This window comes from Rhinatrema bivittatum, chromosome 4, assembly GCF_901001135.1.
Source record: "Rhinatrema bivittatum chromosome 4, aRhiBiv1.1, whole genome shotgun sequence".
Classification (NCBI taxonomy): Eukaryota; Metazoa; Chordata; class Amphibia; order Gymnophiona; family Rhinatrematidae; genus Rhinatrema; species Rhinatrema bivittatum.
The window spans coordinates 28478879-28500247 of NC_042618.1; the positions used below are offsets into that span (position 1 = coordinate 28478879).

Sequence of the window (21369 nt, forward strand, 5' to 3'; positions counted from 1 at the left end):
ATGAAATGAGCTCAGTTGGTGGCTTCAGCAACAGAGCTTCCCTGTAGATTCCGCCTCAGGACACCTTGACCACAGATGCCTCCCTGAAGGGTTGGGAGGCACATACTCTGTCCTGCAAGATTCAAGGCTTGTGGACATCATCTGAAGCCTGCCTTCACATCAAACTCCTTGAGCTTTGGGTGATCAAGTGTGCTGTCAATGCTTTTTCGCATCTATTCCAGAGAAGTATATTGATCCAAATGGACAGCCAAGTGGGCCATGTTCTATGTCAGCAAGCAGGGAGGCAAAGGCTCTTGGGCACTCTGAGGCACTGGACATCTGGCAATGGGTGCTGAATTACCACACTACCCTGCAGGCCACATACCTACCGGGAATATCCAACTCCATAGCTGATCACCTTATCCTGATTTTCTGCCCTCATAAATAGGAGCTGGACTGAGACAGAGAAAAGGCATAGTGGGCGACCTTTCCGAAAGGTGGGTTTGCCCTTCCCTTGACTTCTTTGCAACAGAGGACAATCCGAAACTCAAACTGTTTTGCTCTGTTCATCACAGCTCGCACAGACTAGTGTTAGATGCAGTCCTCTTAAACTGAGTCTTGTGTGTGTGCTCTTCCACAGATTCCCCTGCTTCCAAGTACTTTTCAGAAACTTCTGCATAACCACACCCAAATGATTTTCATAGCTCCTTTGTGGCTTAAACAGATATGGTTTGCCTATCTTGTGTGACTGTCGCATGTACTCCCAATCACTGTCGCAGGAGAAAGGTTGGGATGATGCAGCTGTCCTATGCCACCTCAGTCTGTGTGGATGTTGAATGTTTAGTTTTAGCAGACTTTTCTTTGCCTAAGGACATAGAGTAGAAGGCTTTTTGGAAGAAACAACCCAAGATGTAACTATTCCTTTTTAAGTGGGCCAGGTACTCGTGGTTTCTCCAGGAAAACCTCAACCCTTTCTTGCGTGAGCCGTGTAGGCTTTTAGCCTAACTGCATCTTCTGTCTGCTTCTGGGCTAGCCATATTACCTGTCAGGGTACATCTCAGTGCTGTTGTGACTTACAATGCCTGTTCGACCATAAACCCATCTCAACTCCTCCACTAGTCTCCAGGTTAATGAAAGGGTTGTGGAATCTCAAAGTGCCAGTGCAAAAGTCTGCAGTACTGTGGGACATGAACGTCAATCTTCAATGGCTCATGGACTCTCCCTTTGAGCCCTTGGAAACAGCTTCTCTGAAGTACCTTACATGGAAAGTGTTTTTCCTTGTTGTGGTTGCCTCTGCTAGGAGGGTAAGCAAACTTCAGGCTCTAGTGCACTACCCTCCATATCTTCAGTTTTTCACAACAGGGTGCTGCTTCATGTTCCTGCCTAAGTTAGTGTCTGCATTCCACTTGAACCAGTCCATTGTTTTGCTGACTTTCTTTCCACGTCCTCATGCACATGAGGGTGAGACATGCCTCCATTCTCTGGACTGCAAATAAGCCTTGGCATACTCTGCCATGTTGCCAAACTCTCAGCTGTTCACTTCCTATGACCTAAACAAGCTGGGTACTCCTGTGACTTAAATGCACGTTATTGAACTGGATTATAACTAGATTCAGCATTGCTACTCCGCAGTGGACCTTGGCCATTCCAACCCCGTCCAAGCCCATCAAGTTGGAGCCATGATAACTTCTTGGCCCATTTAAGGAATGCTCCAGTGGAAGATATTTGCAACGCTTTCCCATGATCTTCGGTGCATATTCATCTGTTAGTACTGTCTGGACAGCTGTCAATAGGTTTGGTCAAGCAGTTTTTGTAAAGCTCAATGTCATGTTAGTCTCTTCTCCATGGTGGGGTCTGGGTTTAAAAAACAAAAAAAAATAATCTGCTGCAATCTTCCGCTTGGGACTTCCACTGGGCATGGCTAATCCTTATTGAAGGACAATGCAAGTTGCTTACTGTAAATGGTGTTTTCCACAGATAGGATGAATTAGCCATGGAATACCCGCCCTCCTCCCTGGAGAGAGTAGACTAGCTGGTGTAGACTGAGGAGGCTCACAAGGCAATGTCAGTGCCGGAAGTCCCTCATGCTCACTAGAGCACAAAAGTTTTACAGCTTGGAGAGACAAGTCTGTTCGGTGCTATTGGGTGACGTCCCCCACTGGTCATGGCTAATTCATTCTATCTATGAAAAACACTGTTTACAGTAAGCAGATTAGCTTTGCAATGAAAGGTCTTTATAGTAACAGGTATCGTGTTTTCTTGTTGCAGCAAAGACGTTTCTTCCCATTGCTGAGTGTGGAGGGGGTGTGCAGACATACAGATATCTTATGATACATGCGTCTGTACTCATGTACCCATCTTTATATTCTTGCCATCCATTTTACCCATTGGACCCTTATCTACCATATGCTCTGTTTCAACCTAGATGATGACTTAGGATCTACTTATTGTCTCTAGCCATATCTGTATGCATACTCTAATCTCAAGTTTAGTGTCTTTGATTTAATTGATTTGTATTGTAATTTTGATTGTGAACTACTTTGAGATTAATCCTGGAAAAGGCAAAACATCAAATGTTTGTAAATGTAGTTTAATATGAAAGTAGGTGAACTTGAAACCATGCTTTTTTTTTTTTTTTTTTTTTTATGTTGGCACTAAACCTTTTCACCATAACATACTGGCATGTCAGTCTATCACATTTTTAATCCATCTCTGAAGTCTCAGTTTTCAAACGGGCCGATACAGTAAAGTGCGGCCGCGGTTACCCTGCTTATAACCCGCTTTCTACTCACAATTTGGCCGTGTTAGTCCAACCCGCGATTCACTATCCCTTTTAACCCATCCTTACCGCTTCTTTAAATCAACGGGAAACCCTTTCCACCCGTGGCATGTATATGAGATGTAAACTATCAGATTAGCCATTCCCTCCCATACAGTAATGTGCGCCCCGATTATCGCTTTTTTAACCTGCAGTTTTGCCGCATGTTTAACCTGCTAATTTACCGCCTACCCTTACCCCTGCGTTAGTGTGGAGTGTCAGGTCAGAGAGACGAAATTTCACAGGCAAAAGACCTCCTCACCCCCAGGGATAAGACCTTTAAAGGAGCCAGGATCGGGCAAACTTTCCCCCAGTTCACGCTCACCTGCCCTGGTCGCGTCCATGGTGCCGGTCTCCCATGCAGGCGCGCTGACAGCTCCGGAGCAGGAAGGGAAGGACCTGTTGTTTCCAAGCATAACCTAAACTCTTGCCTATCCAACGCGCCGGGAAAGCCACTCTTCATATCGCGACTAATCCCAGCCCCCGCTCACCTGCCCTGGCTGCATCCATGGGTGCCGGTCTCCGGGGCAGCCCCAGTCCTCTCTCTCATCCTCCCGGGGGCAGCCGGCGGCGAGAGCGAGAGCAGCCCGGGGCAGATCGCGAGGCGGCTTCCAGCAGCCCCCGCTGGTGAGGGTGCATGAACGCATGCCATGACCTCTGACATCCAGCTGGGCGCTCAGGTCACGGCGTGCGCCCATTCACCATCGCCGGCGAGGGCTGCTGGAAGCCGCCTCGCGATCCGCCCCGGGCTGCTCTCACTCTCGCCACCAGCTGCCCCCGGGAGGATGAGAGAGACCGGCACCCATGGACGCGGCCAGGACAGGTGAGCGGGGGCTGGGGGATGGGATTAGTCGCGATCTGAAGAGTGGCTTTCCCGGCGCGTTGGATTTTAGGTTTTCTTTTGCTTAAAGTTGGGATCCACTTCCTGGTACCTGTCACTTGAAATGACAGGTACCAGCGCACCCAGGATGTTGTATAGCGCCTATACAGTAAAATGGATTGTGCTTCATGGACGCGCGTTGGGACGCGGCTTGCATTTGCATGCCATTTAAATACAGTATCGAGCGGTATGTGATCCACACTGTGCGTGCGGCAAACGTGAGTGTGCCCGGCACTAACGCACCTCTTTCTACCGCACCTTACTATATCTGCCTGAAAGGCTGGTGCTTTCAGGCAGTTAACAAGCCTGGAATTTTCTGGCTGCAGTTTCATGAGGAATTTGGTTGTTTGAGATGACAGGTTTGTCTTTAAGTGAAGGTGTGACAAGGTGCTGGTAGAAGACAGCTAGAAGTATCTGAAGCCATGTGAATAGATGCAATGATTACATAAGATTTTTGGGGTAACTGGCTTTTACCTCTCGCAGGGAAAATGCCACAGGTTAAAGAGGCAGCTGCTGGGAAGAGAGCCCCTGCAAAAAGAAAACTAGCTGAAGAATTTTCTCCTGGAGAGGTACTGACTGATTTAGCCAAAAAGCAGTGGAAAGTAGGAGCACCTATAGGCCAGGGTGGCTTTGGACGCTTGTACCTTGGTAAGTTATTTATTTTTATAGCAGATCACTTAAGTTTTCAACCTGTATCTTACTCCTGAACTTTTATCTTGACTTAAGTATGTTTGTGTTTTTTTATTCTCCTAGGACAAGCAGGATGATAGTCCTCACACCCAGGTGACATCATCATCATCATCTGGCATGGCAAACTCTCTTGTCAGTTTCTAGAACGTTGACTAGGCACACTGAGCACCTCCAGCATGCCACTGTCCATGCCTCCACACAGGGTTCCTCTTCAGTCTCTTCTCTGCAGAGCTATCGTCTAGTGGCTGTGGAGCTCGTGCTGGTTTTTTGTTGGCAACTACCTCTATCGAGTTCTTCTCATTCTTCTACACCGGGTCCCTCAATCTTTTCCTGGCCTCAGTCAATGGGCATTGCAGTAAGCTTTTTGCGTTCCTTGCAGTCGATTCCTGATTGTGCCATCCTCTGTGGCCACAAGCCGTCGACCGGTCATCTGTTTTTGATATGGCGTCGGGCTTTTGACGATTTCCCCCAGTCCCTTGGACTGTGTCCACAACATACCCCCATAAGATCTGTATCTTGTGCCTGGGGACATCTCAAGATGTCAGGAAGTGTGCATTCTGTGCTCAATGACCCAAAAGGGTCACCGTGTGCGCCTCGACAAAATTGAAAAGTTGTTCGGTCTCAGGAAGTCTGATCCCTTGACCTTGGCTTTGGGGGAAGGAGGTTCTGGTAGCCACCGGTCCAGGGTTATCTTCGCCACTGCCGGATCCCCAGGTCGAGTTAGGTGCTTTCTCTTTCTCTCTCTTCTCGTTCTAGGTCTGGTTCATCACAATCTCCCTCGGCACCAGGGAAAGGCTGGGCTGAGCACCATGGGAAGTCGAGGAAGCACAGACATCGGTCACCTTACTCCCACGAGTCCAAGCTTGGGAAGGCACTGCCATCGACCTAGATGCCCCCGAAGCGGCCGTGTGCTGAGGAGGCATAATCCTCCACGAAATAGTTCCTTCTCTGCCAAGAGGCGGTCCAGATCTGGTCGTGGACTTTGTCCCAGGGCATCCTTCTCCGAACAATGTATTTGCCGGATATGGAGAATGTAATGGACTACCCGAGTCACTCCTTCTGCCCACATGAGTGATCCCTGAAACAGGAGGTTGCAGACTGGAATTTCTATCACTGGGGAGCCCCGGACGTGGATCTCTTCGCCTTTCCCGGAACAAGAAGGTGCATCAGTTCTGCTCCCTGTTCTGGGAGGATGGCAAGCTGGCATTGGACACCTTTGCCAGTCATTGGGGCAGGGGCCTCCTGAAGCTCCAACAGGACTGGAGAACCATGAAACTCTTAGCTTCTTACTGGCCGCAACAGATATGGTTCCCACTGCTGTGGGATCTGATCAGTCTGGGGACATCCCCAGACCTCATCATGCAGGATCAGGGCAGGCTGCACCATCCCAACCTCCAAGCCATATCCCTCACAGGTTGGATGTTGAAAAGGTGACCCTGCAGTCCCTGGACATCTTGGATGATGTGTGTCAGGTCCTGGTGGAGTCCAGGAACTCTTCCACTAGGAAGTCTTATGGCCTGAAGTGGAGGAGATTCTCCATGTGGCATGAGCGTCACGGCTTGGATCCGTTCTCTTGCTCCACACAGAAGCTTCTGGATTACCTCCTGCATCTCTTGGAGGCTGGTTTAAAGACCAACTCCGTCCAAGTCCATCTAAGTGCTATTGGGGCTCACCACCGAGGGGTGGATGGTTCGCCCATTTCGGTGCAGTCTATCGTTGGGCGCTTTGTGGGGTCTGCTTCAGCTGAAGCCTCCCCTGATGCCCCCTGTTGACTCCTGGGACCTCAGTGTGGTCCTGACCCAGCTTATGAAGGCTCCCTTTTGAGCTTGTGCATTCCTGTAACCGAAGGTCATTTTCTTGTTAGTGTTCACTGCGGCGTGCAGAGTCAGCAAACTTCAGGCTTTGGTGTCGTACCTGCCTTACATGAAGTTCTTTTACGATAGGATGGTGCTGCACATACATCCTAAATTCCTGCTAAAAGGTGGTGACTGATTTCCATCAGTCAGTCGTTCTGCCCACCTTTTTTCCCAAGCCTCATTCGAAAAGGCTCTTCATAACCTGGATTGCAAAAGGGCCTTGGCTTTCCATCTGGAGAGGACAGCAGGCCACAGGCAATTCACGCAACTCCATCTCTTTTGACAAAAACAGCTTGGGGGTTGCGGTGGCCAAGCAGACCTTGTCCCTCTGGTTAGCGGATTGTACTTTCTGCTATTCGCAGGCAGGACTGCAGCTTGGGGGCCATGTCAAGGCTCATTCTGATAGGGCCAAGGCAACTTCGGTGGCCCATTTGCGAGCAGTCCCCATGGACGAGATCTGCAAGGTGGTGACATGGAATTCTCTCCTTCACATTACTGCCTGGACAGGGATGGTCGATGCAACAGCAACTTCAGTCAGTCTGTCCTCCGGAATCTTTCAGCTGTAAAACCCAACTTGTCCTGCTTGAGGCTCATTTTTCGGGTTCAGGCCGTGTCCCTCTGTTACCACCAACACCACTCTTGTGCCCGTTGACATGTTAGGTGGTGGTTGGTTGTTTTGCCTTCGGGTTCAGCTTGTAGCTAGGGATTTACCCAGGTGTGAGGATTACCGTACTGCTTGTCCTAGGAGAAAGTAGAGTTGCTTACCTGTAATAGGTGTTCTCCTAGGACAGCAGGATGTTAGTCCTCATGAAACCTGACCGCCACCCCTTGGAGTTGCATTTCTCCTATTGTTTCTCCTATTTTTATTGTAATTCTATATTATGAGTCTGAAGAGGGACCCCGCATGGACGCGTCAAGTTTTCCATGCTAGCCTCCATCTGATATCACCCATGTGTGAAGACTAACATCCTGCTATTCTAGGAGAACACTGGTTACAGGTAAGCAACTCTGCTTTTGTCTGTAACTGTTATGTACAATGCTAATAAATGAGCTGGTCTTCGAGGTCCACTGAATGTATCAGGATATCAAAGATACACGAGCTACATTTAAAATGCTTTGGGTCTCCTGTGCATGCAAATGCCTAATATTTTCATTCTGAATATCATGGAAAGCAATCCTGCTGTATGGACCTTGAGGACCAGGTTGAGAAGCATGTTACTGAAGATAAACTTACTGCAGTGGTTTCCAAACTTTGAGACCTCTATTCTAAAGGTTTTCTCCCATTTTTGTTATGAAAAATGCTTAGCATTTAAAGTTTTTAAGTCTTGAAGATCCTCAGCCAACTCTGTTCAGGATACCCATAATGTGTATGAGAGAAATACGCATGATTTGATGTGAAAATGGAGTACACATACATATTTTGCCACTATGAAAACCAGATTAAGTTGGCAGTTTTCCAGTCGCTGCAGTATAGAAGTGACTAACAAGTATGGTGAATGTGGTTATCTAACCAGGCCATTGAGCTGTAGTTACTGAATTGGGCTACATAGGCTCCATGGGAATATATTAATAAACCATTGCGACACCCTGTTTTAATAACTCCACTTTCATACTATTTAGTTGTAATCTAAAAGGGATGAGAATGCAAGTCCCAGAACATAGTGGTAGTTTAATGTCTGGCATATGCACATCATGACGCGCTTATCCTAGAGCATTGGTTCCCAACGCAGTCCTCGAGGACCTTCTGGGCTAGTCTGTTTTTCCGGACATTTTCCTAATCACTCTGCATGACGTATAGTGGCGTACATTGGGTTAAGAACCAGATTAATGGCTGCATGTGACTTGTTACATGTTCTTTAGGGATATCCTGAAAACCAGACTTTGGTTGGACACCCTAAGAATGAGTTTGATTGCTACTGGTTTAAGGGAATTACTATCAAAGGTGAATAATTTGTGTTTATATTAAATACATTTTTACTTTAAATCGGCCATTAGTGAGGCACTAAAATGATTTAGATAATGTCGGATTTGTATTTAAAGGTAGAAAGCAGCTAAACAATAAGGGCTCATCTTTAAGAGCCTTTCAAATCCTCATTCCTACAGCCCTGATGTTTAGGTAGTTTTGAGTTACAGGTTTTAGTTCTGCAGTTTGGGCAAATTTTACTTTGTTGAAGTGATTACAAATCTGAGAATATACAAAGAAAAGTAAATTTATTTGTTAACTTTTTTTTTTTTTTTTTTTTTTTTTTTTAAATCAGCTGATGAAAATTCTTCCAAGTCGGTTGGATGTGATGCTCCCTATGTTATAAAAGTGGTGAGAGAACTTTACTAGCCCTGCATTATTCTCTTAGAAGTAATTTGAACTCTGAGACACATTGACTGAACACTAGAAATCCTTTAGCACACTACAACTCTTTGGGCATCCCCTTCTGTGGTTGGGCAGATGGTATAAAGCTATAAATAAATCTGGTGTGTAATTCTGGGGTCCCCCTTCTTGGTCATCTGGTCATGTAGCTGAGATAGGATATAGTTTTTAGGTATCAAATGAAGGTGGAGTAGCAGCTTAATGGTTAGCGTACTGGACTGAGAACTTCCATCATAGATATCCTTCTCACATAATCATTTCTTGTGACCTTGAGCAAGTCACTTCCCCTTTCATTGCCTCTGGACAAACTTACTGGGTGATGCATCAAGCCGCGGTAGGGCTATAACATGTGTTAAACAGTGTATGTTGCGTGATAACTTGTATGGCCCAATCCAGGTAGACTCCCTTATTAAAATGACCTGCTTTGCTTGTGATTTGCATGCTAAGGTGGTCATTACTTGTCAGTTTGATGCAAATATTTATCATGGCCAACTGAGAAAGTGGTCATCCATGATAAAATAACACCTTTCCTGTTCATACCCCAGATCAGTCCAGACCAAGTGGGTTTTGCATCCCTATCAGCAGATGGAGGCAGAGAATAAAACCTTTTCAGGCATTGTTACTTAACAGAGAGTGCCACCTGCAGTCCTTCGGTATTTCTTTGTCTTCAGCAGATGGTAGAGGTGCAAAACCTGCAGTCTGGAGTTAATAGGAAATCAGAAAAGGGAAGAAAGATTCCCAAATAGGACGGCTCCTGAAGTGTTGGGTTCCTTCGTGGGACATCCCTCGGGTAGAGCAAGGGGGTTGGTGATCCCTGTGCTAGCTCGGCCCTTTGGCGGGGGTGATAGCTGGTGGTTCTGGGTCCCTGGCACCTCCAGTGCACAGCCTCTTTCACCAGAAGCAGGGAAACATTTCATTTTCTTTCCTTTTTTGTTGTTTGGTGTGTGTCCCTTTTAATTCAGTTTAAAAAAGGGAAGAAGCGGCAGGAGAGGCTCTTAGTCAGTGTTTGGGTGGCTGAGTGCAGTTTTTCTGCCGGGAGATAGTTCCAGGTGAGTGGGACTGAATTGCCGCTTTTTTTGGGGGCCTGGTGCTTGATAAGCACCGCCGACAGTGCTTGCGGTAGAGTTATTTTTAGGCCCAATTTTGGTGGCATGGCGCTACCGGCGCTGCGCGGGAAAGTTTGACCTGGCTGTGGAGCCAAGCGGGTGCGCCTCATCACAACTGCGTTTTTCTCCAATTGCGTCTCCAGGGGGGGTTGGGACCTCCGTGGGGATCGCTGGAGTCTGTGGTTGTCTGTTGGGGGGGGGGGGGGCACCTGTAAAGACAGCAGCCACTTTAGCTCCATGTGATAGGAGCCAGGCTCCATGTGGGGAGCTTCGGGATTCCCCTCCCCCATGTTTTCCAGTGGATCAGGTCCCGGTAAGTGACAGGGAGGGGGCTCAGGGGGACGCTGATCAGGGTTCCATGGATTCTGAGGAGTTCTCCACGGACTTTGTCCTGCTGCTCCATAGAGCCTATTTGGCGAGAAAGGAGGCAGGATCCAAGCGGCTGCTTCTCAGGAATGCTCGTGTGGCTGAGAAGCAGACAGGATCGGGAGGGATACTAATGGCTGCTGGGTCTCGGATGGGCTGCTGATGAGAATGCGGTCATGTCAGACGACGTGGATGACCCTGATGCTCCAAATCAGCTGCAGGGAGGTCTGGTGGATCTGGATAAGGACTCTGGACTGTTGTAGGAGATTCAATACAGTATTTGGACAACAGCCTGATTGCTGAAGGGGATGGTCCTTGGGTGGTCAGGCTGTTCCGTAAGGAGGAGCTGCGTCCACTGATTTCCCAGGTCTTGGAAGAGTTGGGGGTCAAGGTCTCATAAGAGGACTCAATCAGGTAGTGTACCTGGTCCTGAAAGGACTTCGAGGTCCTCCTAAGGCTTTTCCTTTACCTAGGAAGGTGAAGTTGGTGGATCGGGAGTGGGAGTCTCCCGAAGCAGGCCTCAAAGTCGCCAGGGCAATGGTGAAGTTATACCCCTTGCCAGAGCAGGTGTGGGAGTCGTGGAAGATTCCAAAGGTGGATGCGGCTGTGTCAGCAGTAACCAAGAAGACAACCATCCCGGTGGCAGGCTCGGCCGCTCTGAAAGATATCCAGGAATAGAAGCTGGAAATTGTGTTGAAGAGACTGAGGTTTCAGCTTTAAGCCTTTGAGCGGTGGTCTGCAGAAGCCTGATGCAGGTGACGGGTGTTGTGTGAGGCCGCTCAGGCTGCCCATTTGGAAGCAGGGGGGGGGGGGGGGGTAGCTTATGTGGTGGATGCCCTGTGCAACTTGGTTTGATCTTTGACCAGGAATATGGTCTCTGCTGTTGCAGCTCAAAGGCTGCTGTGGTTGTGAAATTCATCTGTGGACATGGGGTCGCAGGCCCAGCTGTGTAACATCCCATTCAAAGGCAAACTGCTGTTTTGGAGAGGATTTAGAATTCATGAAGCAGTTGGGAGAGTCGAAAGGAAATAAGTTGCCATAGGACAAGACAACCAACAAGAAGTCCTTTCTGCCGCAAGCTTGTTTTTGAGGTGCAAGGAGATTTCTGGCTAGCAGGAGTTCTGTGCCCGCAGCACAAAAGCAGGGCTCGGGTGGACAGCAATCCTTTTGAACGTGACTGTGGCACCCAGGGTGGAGGCAGAAGTAAGATTGGCCAATGAAGGCCAGCTGGTCTGCTCCTCTCTGGCAGTTATCTGAGGGAATCTGTCTTTACAAGGAGTGGGTACTTATCCGCACTGAAAAGGTCCCAGGTAACCCGACATGGCCATGTTTCGGACCGCTGTCCTGCTTCAGGGGAAGAGAAGGAAACCAATTCAGGTAGTAGTCAAAAAATGTCGTCTTCTTCTGGCGTATCCGCTCCGTGCCAATCCTTTTACGAAGAGCAGGCTGCGTTTCAACCCGCTGTATTTGAACAATGGCGACAACCGGAAACTATTTATGCTGTAACAGCGCTTGGAAACTCCTCTTCCGGTGATAGGTGGTAGTTCCCTGTCACGTCCTCACAACAAAGCGCTGGAAAACTCACTGGTCTCTCTCCGTATAATCAAACAGTCCATTCGATATTCTGAACTCACAATCCACAACATTATATACAACCGGGGCTCATACACAGCGCATACATCATCCAATCATCCTAAGCGATTTCGGCACCAAGCGTCCCTTAGGAAGCAGTTCTCCATCGCGACTGCTGTGAGCTACTAGAAACCACGTTCTCAATCACGTCCTCTCCGGAGTCCATACTATTTATTGCGGAACATTTGTTAGAAAGACAAACACGGCAGTGCGTGCACATTTCAAAGGTTATCTCTCATCCAGCAAGGTAGATTCATATATAAAACTCAGAAATGGGGTTTTTAATCTTTTAGTCTTTTAGTGGCAGAGATCCTTAATCACCATCTGTGGTATCCAAATTCTGCCATACTGGATTGTCTGATAGCCCTTAGTGCAACAAAAGTAGTGAATCTTAAAAGGTCTTCAGACAGTCAAATGAGAGAATTCCAATTAATTCTCTCATTTAATCCATTGGGGTCCACAGTATTAAGGTAGAAAATCCAAAAATGTTCCCGGCGGTTTAATACAGCCTGTATATCTCCTCCTCTAGGATTTTGCTCCACTTGTTCCAATATGGACCACCGTAGATCCGTGAATTGATGTTTATTCACACAATGTTGCACTAGAGGGGCCGCCAATCGCAATGTCTTGATACAACTCCTATGTTCAATCAGTCGTGTGTGAATTTTTCTCTTCGTCCGACCAACATAAACCAGGCTACAGGGACATTGTATGACGTAAATCACACCCATTGAATCACAAGTAGTCAATCTCTTATGTCAGATCACCACCCCCGAATGAGGCGCCTGCCATTATTCTCCTGTGAGTGTCTGTGCACACATATCGCAGCTCCCACATATCTGATGACCTCCAGGGGGCAAAAGACTTCTTATTGATGAAAATCGGGAATGGACAATCCGATCTCTAAGATTTTGTCCTCTGAAATAGGCAAACCTGGGGCTCGTTTGAAACACCGTATGCAGCGTCAGAACTTTCCAATGTTCCCGTACAATATTCACTACCTCATTCACATGGCGTGAATATTTTAAGGTGCAAGTCAGTTCTTGATTGTAAGGACGTTGCTGATACTGTAGCAAAAGATCTCTATTCGCAAACCGTGCCCTCTTGTACGCCTTCTTTATTACTCCACGAGGATATCCTTTTTGTGCAAATCTTATAGAAAGAGCTGCAGCTTGAGATTTAAAATCTTCTAACGAAGAACATATCCTCCGTAGTCTGAGGAATTGAGATATGGGAAGTCCATTTTTTAACCTGTGAGGATGCAAACTGGAATACCTTAAATAATGATTCCGATCAGTGGGCTTCCTGTATAAAGAAGTTATAAAAGAATCTTAGAGATCGGATTGTCCATTCCCGATTTTCATCAATAAGAAGTCTTTTGCCCCCTGGAGGTCATCAGATATGTGGGAGCTGCGATATGTGTGCACAGACACTCACAGGAGAACAATGGCAGGCGCCTCATTCGGGGGTGGTGATCTGACATAAGAGATTGACTACTTGTGATTCAATGGGTGTGATTTACGTCATACAATGTCCCTGTAGCCTGGTTTATGTTGGTCGGACGAAGAGAAAAATTCACACACGACTGATTGAACATAGGAGTTGTATCAAGACATTGCGATTGGCGGCCCCTCTAGTGCAACATTGTGTGAATAAACATCAATTCACGGATCTACGGTGGTCCATATTGGAACAAGTGGAGCAAAATCCTAGAGGAGGAGATATACAGGCTGTATTAAACCGCCGGGAACATTTTTGGATTTTCTACCTTAATACTGTGGACCCCAATGGATTAAATGAGAGAATTAATTGGAATTCTCTCATTTGACTGTCTGAAGACCTTTTAAGATTCACTACTTTTGTTGCACTAAGGGCTATCAGACAATCCAGTATGGCAGAATTTGGATACCACAGATGGTGATTAAGGATCTCTGCCACTAAAAGATTAAAAACCCCATTTCTGAGTTTTATATATGAATCTACCTTGCTGGATGAGAGATAACCTTTGAAATGTGCACGCACTGCCGTGTTTGTCTTTCTAACAAATGTTCCGCAATAAATAGTATGGACTCCGGAGAGGACGTGATTGAGAACGTGGTTTCTAGTAGCTCACAGCAGTCGCGATGGAGAACTGCTTCCTAAGGGACGCTTGGTGCCGAAATCGCTTAGGATGATTGGATGATGTATGCGCTGTGTATGAGCCCCGGTTGTATATAATGTTGTGGATTGTGAGTTCAGAATATCGAATGGACTGTTTGATTATACGGAGAGAGACCAGTGAGTTTCCCAGCGCTTTGTTGTGAGGACGTGACAGGGAACTACCACCTATCACCGGAAGAGGAGTTTCCAAGCGCTGTTACAGCATAAATAGTTTCCGGTTGTCGCCATTGTTCAAATACAGCGGGTTGAAACGCAGCCTGCTCTTCATAAAAGGATTGGCACGGAGCGGATACGCCAGAAGAAGAAGACATTTTTTGACTATTACCTGAATTGGTTTCCTTCTCTTCCCCTGAAGCAGGACAGCGGTCCGAAACATGGCCATGTCTGGTTACCTGGGACCTTTTCAGTGCGGATAAGTACCCGGTTTTATTTTGATTGAAAAACCTGAAAAAACGAAAAATTGAGTTTATGGATTACCATGATTAAAGTAACAGTGACCCCTATGAAAAATGAGCTGTACATACAAAATGTCTGCCCGTGAATAGAGGGTCTGACATAAGCTGTTTGGCGTTATATGTGCTATACTAAATTTATGACTAGTACACGGTTTTTTCTTTAGTTGTTTACAGTGGTGTGTACTAGAATATACTAGTTGGTGTGTGTGGGTTTGTTGTGTGGTTTACAAGGAGTGGACCAGGCTCATGTCAGACCAGTGGATACTGGAGGTGGTGAGAAATGGTTATGCTTTAGAATTTTCTCGGCTGCTCAGGGATACCTTTTGCATCCCTGAGCAGGAAGGGGGCAGGGAAAGTACTCTGTATATTTCATGGTGCCCAAGGAGGAGGGGACTTTTCGGCCCATTCTCTATCTTCAGAAGGTCAATGTTGCCCTCTGGGTGCCATGTTTTTGGATGGATACCTTGCAGACCATGATAGCGGTGCACAAAGAGGAGTTTGTGGCATCATTAGATCTGGAGCAAGTCTACCTCCATATTCCTATAAGGGCAGATCACCAGAGGGTCCTCTGATTCATGTTCTAGGGGAGCATTACCAATTTCAGGCTCTTCCTTTTGGATTAGCGACGACTCCGCGTACATTCACAAAGGTGATGGTAGTGCTGACGGCTGTTCTCAGAGTGGGAGTCCTGGTCCATTCATACCCAGACAATTGGCTCATCAGGGCAAAGTTGGAAGGAGAGTCGTCGGTCAGTTTGGGTTATGCAGCTCCTGGACTCAGGCTGGGTGACAAATCTGGCGAAGAGTCATTTAGAGCCTTCCCAGTCATTGGAATATCAGGGGGGCTCTGTTTGATACCTTGGTAGGAAAGGTATTTCTGTTTGAGGAGAGAGTGGTCAAGTTGCAGAGTCAGATGTGTCGACTTCTGTGGCTTTTGGTTTCAAGAGTCTGGGACTATTTACAGGTCCTGGGTTCTATGGCTTCTATACTGGAGTTAGTTCCATGGGCCTTTCCTCAAATGCTGACCCTGCAGAGGGCTCTGTTATCCCACTGGAATCAGCTTCCTCCCCCACTTCAGGGGGGATGCCAGGTCCAGTCTCTCCTGGTGGCTGTCTCGGAGCAATCTGGAGAGAGGACCAGACCTAGATATGCCAGCCTTAAAGGATGGGATTGGGGGGGACTTACCAAGGACGATCAGCCCAGGGTCAGTGGTTGCCAGAAGAGGCATCTTGTTCCATCAATCATTTGGAGACCAGAGCAGTTCACAAAGCTTTGCTTGTATTTCTCCCACTTGTTCACAGAAGGTCAGTGCAGGTGTTCTCAGACCAATGTAATGGTGGCGAACATCAATTGTCGAGGCGGGATGAAGCGTCTGCAGGTAGCACAGAAGGCGCAAGACCTATCTTCCTGGGTGGAGAACCATCTAGTACAATTAGCTGCATCTCATGTGGCCGGAATGGACACCATACAAGCGGTATATCTCAGCAGACAGCTACTGGATCCCGGAGTGTGGAAGCTGTCAGCGGAGGCCTTTTCTCTAATTCAAGCCAGATGGGGTAGGCTGGAATTGGAACTTGAGGCAGTTCCAGGAAATGTGAAGACTGACAGGTTTTTCAGTCACGAGAGAGAGGTCAGCTCAGAGGGCAATAGACTCTGTCGTGCAGCTGTGGCCGACAGAGTGCTGCTGTATATGTTTCCCCCTTGGTCTCTCATAGGGAGAGTGTTGCGTCAAATCTATTTTCATCCAGGCAGAATGATTCTAGTGGCACCTGAGTGACTGCGCCAGCATGGTTTGCGGACCTGGTTTATTTAGCGATTAGATGGTCCCATGTGCTTAGTGCATCTGCCAGGGTTGTTGCAACGGGCTCATATTTTCAGACCAGGTGGATCTCTTCTGTCTAGTGGCCTGGCTTTTGAAAGGCTGCAGCTCTGCATGAAGGGATACGTATAACAGTGATTTCTACTTTGCTTCAAGTAAGGAGGACATCTACTTTTCTTCCATATGTCTGGGTTTGGAGATTATTCGAGTCCTGGAGTTGGCAGAATAACGTGCAACCTTTTGAAGGTGGCTGTTCCACAGGTTTTATCTTTCTTACAGAACTGTTTGTCTAGGGGTTTAGCCTATAATTCCCTCTGGGTTCAGGTGGCAGCTTTGGGGTGTGTTTGAGGTAAAGTATGGGGAAGGTCATTGGTGGCCCATCTGGATGTGATACCATTTCTGAAAGGGACTAAACATCTGCATCCTCTAGTCTGAAAATTCTCTCCTGGAACCTTAACCTGGTTCTTAAAGTTCTGTGTGGATCTCCATTTGAACCAATTAGGAAGGTATCCTTAAAGGATTTAACCTTTAAGTTGGTTTTTCTGGTGGCTATCTGTTCCACTAGAAGGATTTCAGAGCTATAGGTGGTGGTGTGTAAACCTAAGGATTTCGGACAATGGGGTGTCAGTGCTTTTACAGTACCTTCCTTTCTGCCTAAAGTGGTTTCATCTTATCTTAACCAGACTGTTGAACAATTGGCTTTTCCGAAGTTGTCTTGGAACGATTCATGGCAAGGGAGATGCACTTATTTGGATGTACGGCAGATTCTTTTGTGATATCTTAAATTTACAAATCCTCTTCAAAGATCAGATCATCTTTTTGTCCTGTTTAGTGGAGCAAAGAAGTGAAATAAGGCTTCCAAAAGCAAGATTGCTAGATGGCTGAAAGAGGCGATCAATAAATAAGCTTACATCTGTAAGTTCTGCAGTGGTTGAGAACGCATTCCACTAGGGCGTACGCAACCTTCTGGGCGGTGTGTTAACTGATATCTCCGCAAGAGATCTGTCTGGCAGAGACAGTCTTCTCTGCACACTCTTACCAAGCATATTACCGCCTGGATGTGCGAGTGCAGGAGGAGGCGTCTTTCAGGTTCCTGCCCAGAGTAGGGGAGCTTGGATACATTCCACTTGTCTGGGGTACAAACAGGAAAGGAAATTTTGATCTTATCTGATAATTTTGGTTCCTGTAGTACCACAGATCAGTCCAGAGACCTGTTCCCCCTTTTGCTAGAGACTTCCTCTTTCTGGTTCTTTCCGAGACAGCAAGTAGTTGTATGCAGAGTTATTAATGGTGTATATGTTTTCCTTGCTGATGTACAAGGTTTCCTGGTTACAGGGGGCTCCAACTGTATTCTCTGCTCACCCATAGTTGATTTTGGGTTTTGTTATTATACTCCTCTTGGCTTGGGTACAGGTCAATACTGAAGGACTGCAGGAGGCACGCTTGTAATGCAACAGTGCCTGAAAAGTTTTTATCTGCCTCCATCTGCTGCTAGGGATGCAAAACCCACTTGTCTGGACTGATCTGTGGTACTACAGGAGCAAAAATTATCATCAGCTAAGAACAAATTTTCCTCTTCAGTTTTTGGTAAACATAACATTAGAGCCCAGGGACCCTAATGCGGGTGCCAAGGCTCATGGGTTATGTTTACTGGGCCATGCCAAAAAAAAAATAAAAAGTGCTGCCACAAAACAGGGAAATTGAGCTGAGATCATGGCTAACCCCTGGCTCAACCTGGAGCTGCCACTTGAGGTGGCTTCAACACCCTGAAAGGTGTATGTATTTAAAAAAAAGAAAAAGTGCAATGCATGGCAACTGCTCCTCCCCCCCTCCCAACCATGTCAGCAATAAAGTGAAGCCTCCTCGCCCCCTTTTCCCATTGAATTAGAGTAGGCAAGAACCCCCCCTCTCCAAGAGCACCCGAAATAACTGGGGGTATAGTGCCCCTCTTCCCCAGTCGTATGTGGAAAATCCATTTGAGTTAAGTGTTCCCCAAACCTTAAGAACTGGTCGTGGAATCCCTCAAAATAGTTGGCTGGCAAAAGTACATTTTTAGAAAGGTTAACAGACATTTAAGGAGGCAAACTTTCAGGGGCTACTACGAAACTTCTTCAGGCTATGTTGGAGTCTTTTGAACTGGAAGCAGTTGGAGGCAGCTGTCTTTAAAGAGTCTCTCTTAATATGCAAAGCCTTCAGTGGTGAAACTCTTCCAAGGAACGACCTTTAGTTGACATGGCCAACATTGATGAAATTGGAATCTGCTGTGACTGCCACCCTGCAGAACACTAAAGTTTTGACTTACAAAGTGGACCCTTGACAGATTTATCTTTAAGGAATAATATAGATAGGTGACAGCCTACTGACAGTTTGCTTATGTGATTAATATTTAAGGCACTTTTTTTTTTATTTTACATATTTCTACAACCAACCAGACATGCTTTAAAAAAAACCTATTATTTAACATTGACATAAGTGGCATAAAGCCAAAAATCATTAAAACACAATATATAAACATGCTATCCCCTAAGTTGACATCCATTTTCCCTCCCTGTTATCACTTTATCCATTTTTACAGTAAAATACAATCAACCACATGCTGGCCTCTTGTGTTTAATAACAGGTTGTGATTGGAGTCAACATTTTTTGATGTAAATAGGAAATCTTTTACAGTATAAAACAGGTTTTTGTTTTCCGGATGTTGCATATTTTACACAAATGCAAAGGAAGATGCTGTCTAGGAGCATAGATTACCGGAGCACATGCACCAGCGCCCAGAAACTAACTCTCTCACGGTTATCCCCGCGTGTGCCATCCTCTCTGGCTGTGGGGAGCAGTGGCTAATGAAGGTGCCGGCAGCAGCAGCATGGCTCCCAGGCTCTTCCCAGAGGCAGTCGGCCCTGCTGCTCTTGCTATCTCCATGCTTCTTTGGACTTTCAAAGCAGCAGTTAGCTGCACTCTCCTCCTCCTCCTCCTCATGGGTGTAGGCTGCTTCCTTCCTCTATTCTCAGCACGGGATCAGCCAGCAACAGCCTTAGAGCAGAGCTCCTTAGGCCTGCCCTTTGCTTCTCTTCTGGCAGGATCCCCTTTGGTTTCATTCTAATACTGCAGTAACATGATGTATTGTAGTGGCTTTACTGCATCTTTTCATTGTTTTTTGTTTTTTTTAAATCTCCAGTGATAACATTTTAAGTCTGTGTTTTTTTGGTTTTTTTAAGGCAAATTTTGTGTTAAAATATTTCATGCCACACGTTTTGCACCTTCATGGAGCGCATCTGTAGGGTTTAAGCATTTGACTATATTGGTGGTGTTTTGTGTTGCTTAAAAGTAAAGAGCTTGAGTTACAGGACTATACCTTTTTTAACTTCACTATCATTTTTGAATGAGCTGTCCAATATTTTAAAAACTACTACCACAAATTTAAAGACCAGGAAAATAAAATGTGGTGGTCTGTACGTTCAATGCCCTTGCTTTTTTTTGCAGAATGTGTTGGGCATGGTCAAGTGTTTGGAAAGGATGGGGGACAGTAGGGATAAGGTGATGCTGCACAGCATGTCTGATTTAGGTCACGTCAAGTAATTCCTGTTCAGTGTCTTCTTTTTCCCCTCTCTCTTTCCCTCGTTCCCCAGGAGCCCAGTGATAATGGCCCACTCTTTACGGAGCTGAAGTTCTACATGCGAGCAGCCAAACCTGATCAAAGTAAGTGTGTGTATGTTGCCTGAGAATAATGTGGTCATCCTCATTAAGGAGAGCTCTGGCATAGTCACCAATGTCGGTCTGAGGCTTGTAAGAAAAGGCACATCTTGTGCCTCAGATTGAAATGAAGCACATCTTGGAATAATATGCTTCCATTTGTATACACACCAAAAGGACCAGGAAGGTAAAGAACTGCCTTTTGTTAGGTGAATGGAGGTATCTTGGTATGCTTCTGGACTCAAAATAGAGGATGACAGCTCAAGTTAAAGTGGTAGCGAAGGCCACATTCTTCAGACTGAAGGCTTAGACCACTTGAAAACTCCTATCTATTTCTGATTTCAGGATCTAGTGAGCCAAGCATTGATATCAAGTAGGTTAGATTATTTCCATTCTTTGTTTTTGGGCCTGCCAAAGGTGTTAATCAGGGTTTTACTGCTGGTCCAAAATGCGGCAAAAGTCATGAGTTAGGCCATACTGAGAGCCATGTACTCAAATATTGTGGGAATTGCACTGGTTGCCAGTATTGCAAAGAATTCATTTTTTTAAAAAACATTTAAATTAGCAGACTCCAACAGAGAGAGTACAAAAGAGTGCAGAGACAATATGCGGGTAATAGTATGTAACATCATTTCCTTATCGTCCCCTAGACCAGCCCAGACGATTGGGTTTTAATTCCCTACCAGCGGATGGAGATGGAAGAAAGATTTTACTGTACTTGTGGTACATAGAATACAGGTGGCACACTGTCTTGTCTCCGCCAGATGGTAGAGGTGTCTTAACTGCAGTTGGAGTTGATTTCCAAATTGCTCCCAGGGTTTTAGGTCCTGGATTGGGACCAATCCCCCTGGTAGAGTAGGGGGAGGCCCTTGTTTTGGCAGGTGCTCTGTCCTGGAGGGGGATTTGACAGTAAATGGCTCTGGTTCCCTCAATCCCTGCCCTACTGAGAAGACTTCAAGCAGGAAAGTAATTTTGTTTTTTTTTCTTTTCCTACCTGCCTAGGTTTGGGAAATGTACTTTCTTTTTAAGAACTATACAAAAAAAAAAAAAGCAGGCAAGGCCGAGGGGAAACCGGCTAAGGGCAAGGCAACAGGCTTCTAGAGCTGGCTATTGGGGGTGTGCGGTGTGGGCTACTGGGGGACTGATTTTTCAGCGGTAGTGAGAGGGAGGAAGGAAAGCTTAGATTTGCCAATTTGTTTTCTTTTGTGTAGTGGCACCTTGCTGAGAGAGTGGCCACTTCTACTGAGAGCAGGAAGCAATATATATCCTTCGGGGACTGCAGGAGCAAATTGCAAATAGGGCCATTTGCTAGTTGTGTAGGTGACGGAGAGGGCTGTTCAGGAGCACTTATTGTGGCCGCGGAGCTTAGAAAGACACGAGGGGGGGGGGGGGGGGGGGAACCGGCAATCCCAGGGCACTGGGACTGTTAGTGCTGGAGATCCCAGCAGTGCAGGAACCAGGGCCATTTTGGTGTCCTTGTCCGTGCTGCAGGGGATCAAGGGAGACCTGTCTGCTGATCCTCTCCTGTAGTCCCCAGTACAGGAGGGCAGTTCT

General features: G+C 46.5%; 1 protein-coding gene across 3 annotated transcripts in view; it reads left to right on the top strand.

Annotated features, from left to right (window-relative positions):
• The window catches only part of VRK1 (VRK serine/threonine kinase 1), a 125095-nt gene that overhangs the window by 20230 nt on the left and 83496 nt on the right, over nt 1–21369 (top strand). For all 3 annotated transcript variants that reach the window (XM_029597908.1, XM_029597909.1, XM_029597907.1), the window contains exons 2-4: nt 4161–4325; nt 8482–8537; nt 19752–19821. In XM_029597908.1, coding sequence (XP_029453768.1) covers nt 4166–4325; nt 8482–8537; nt 19752–19821 — 286 coding nt within the window. In that variant the 5' untranslated portion in view covers nt 4161–4165. The remainder of the gene's footprint in view (nt 1–4160; nt 4326–8481; nt 8538–19751; nt 19822–21369) is intronic.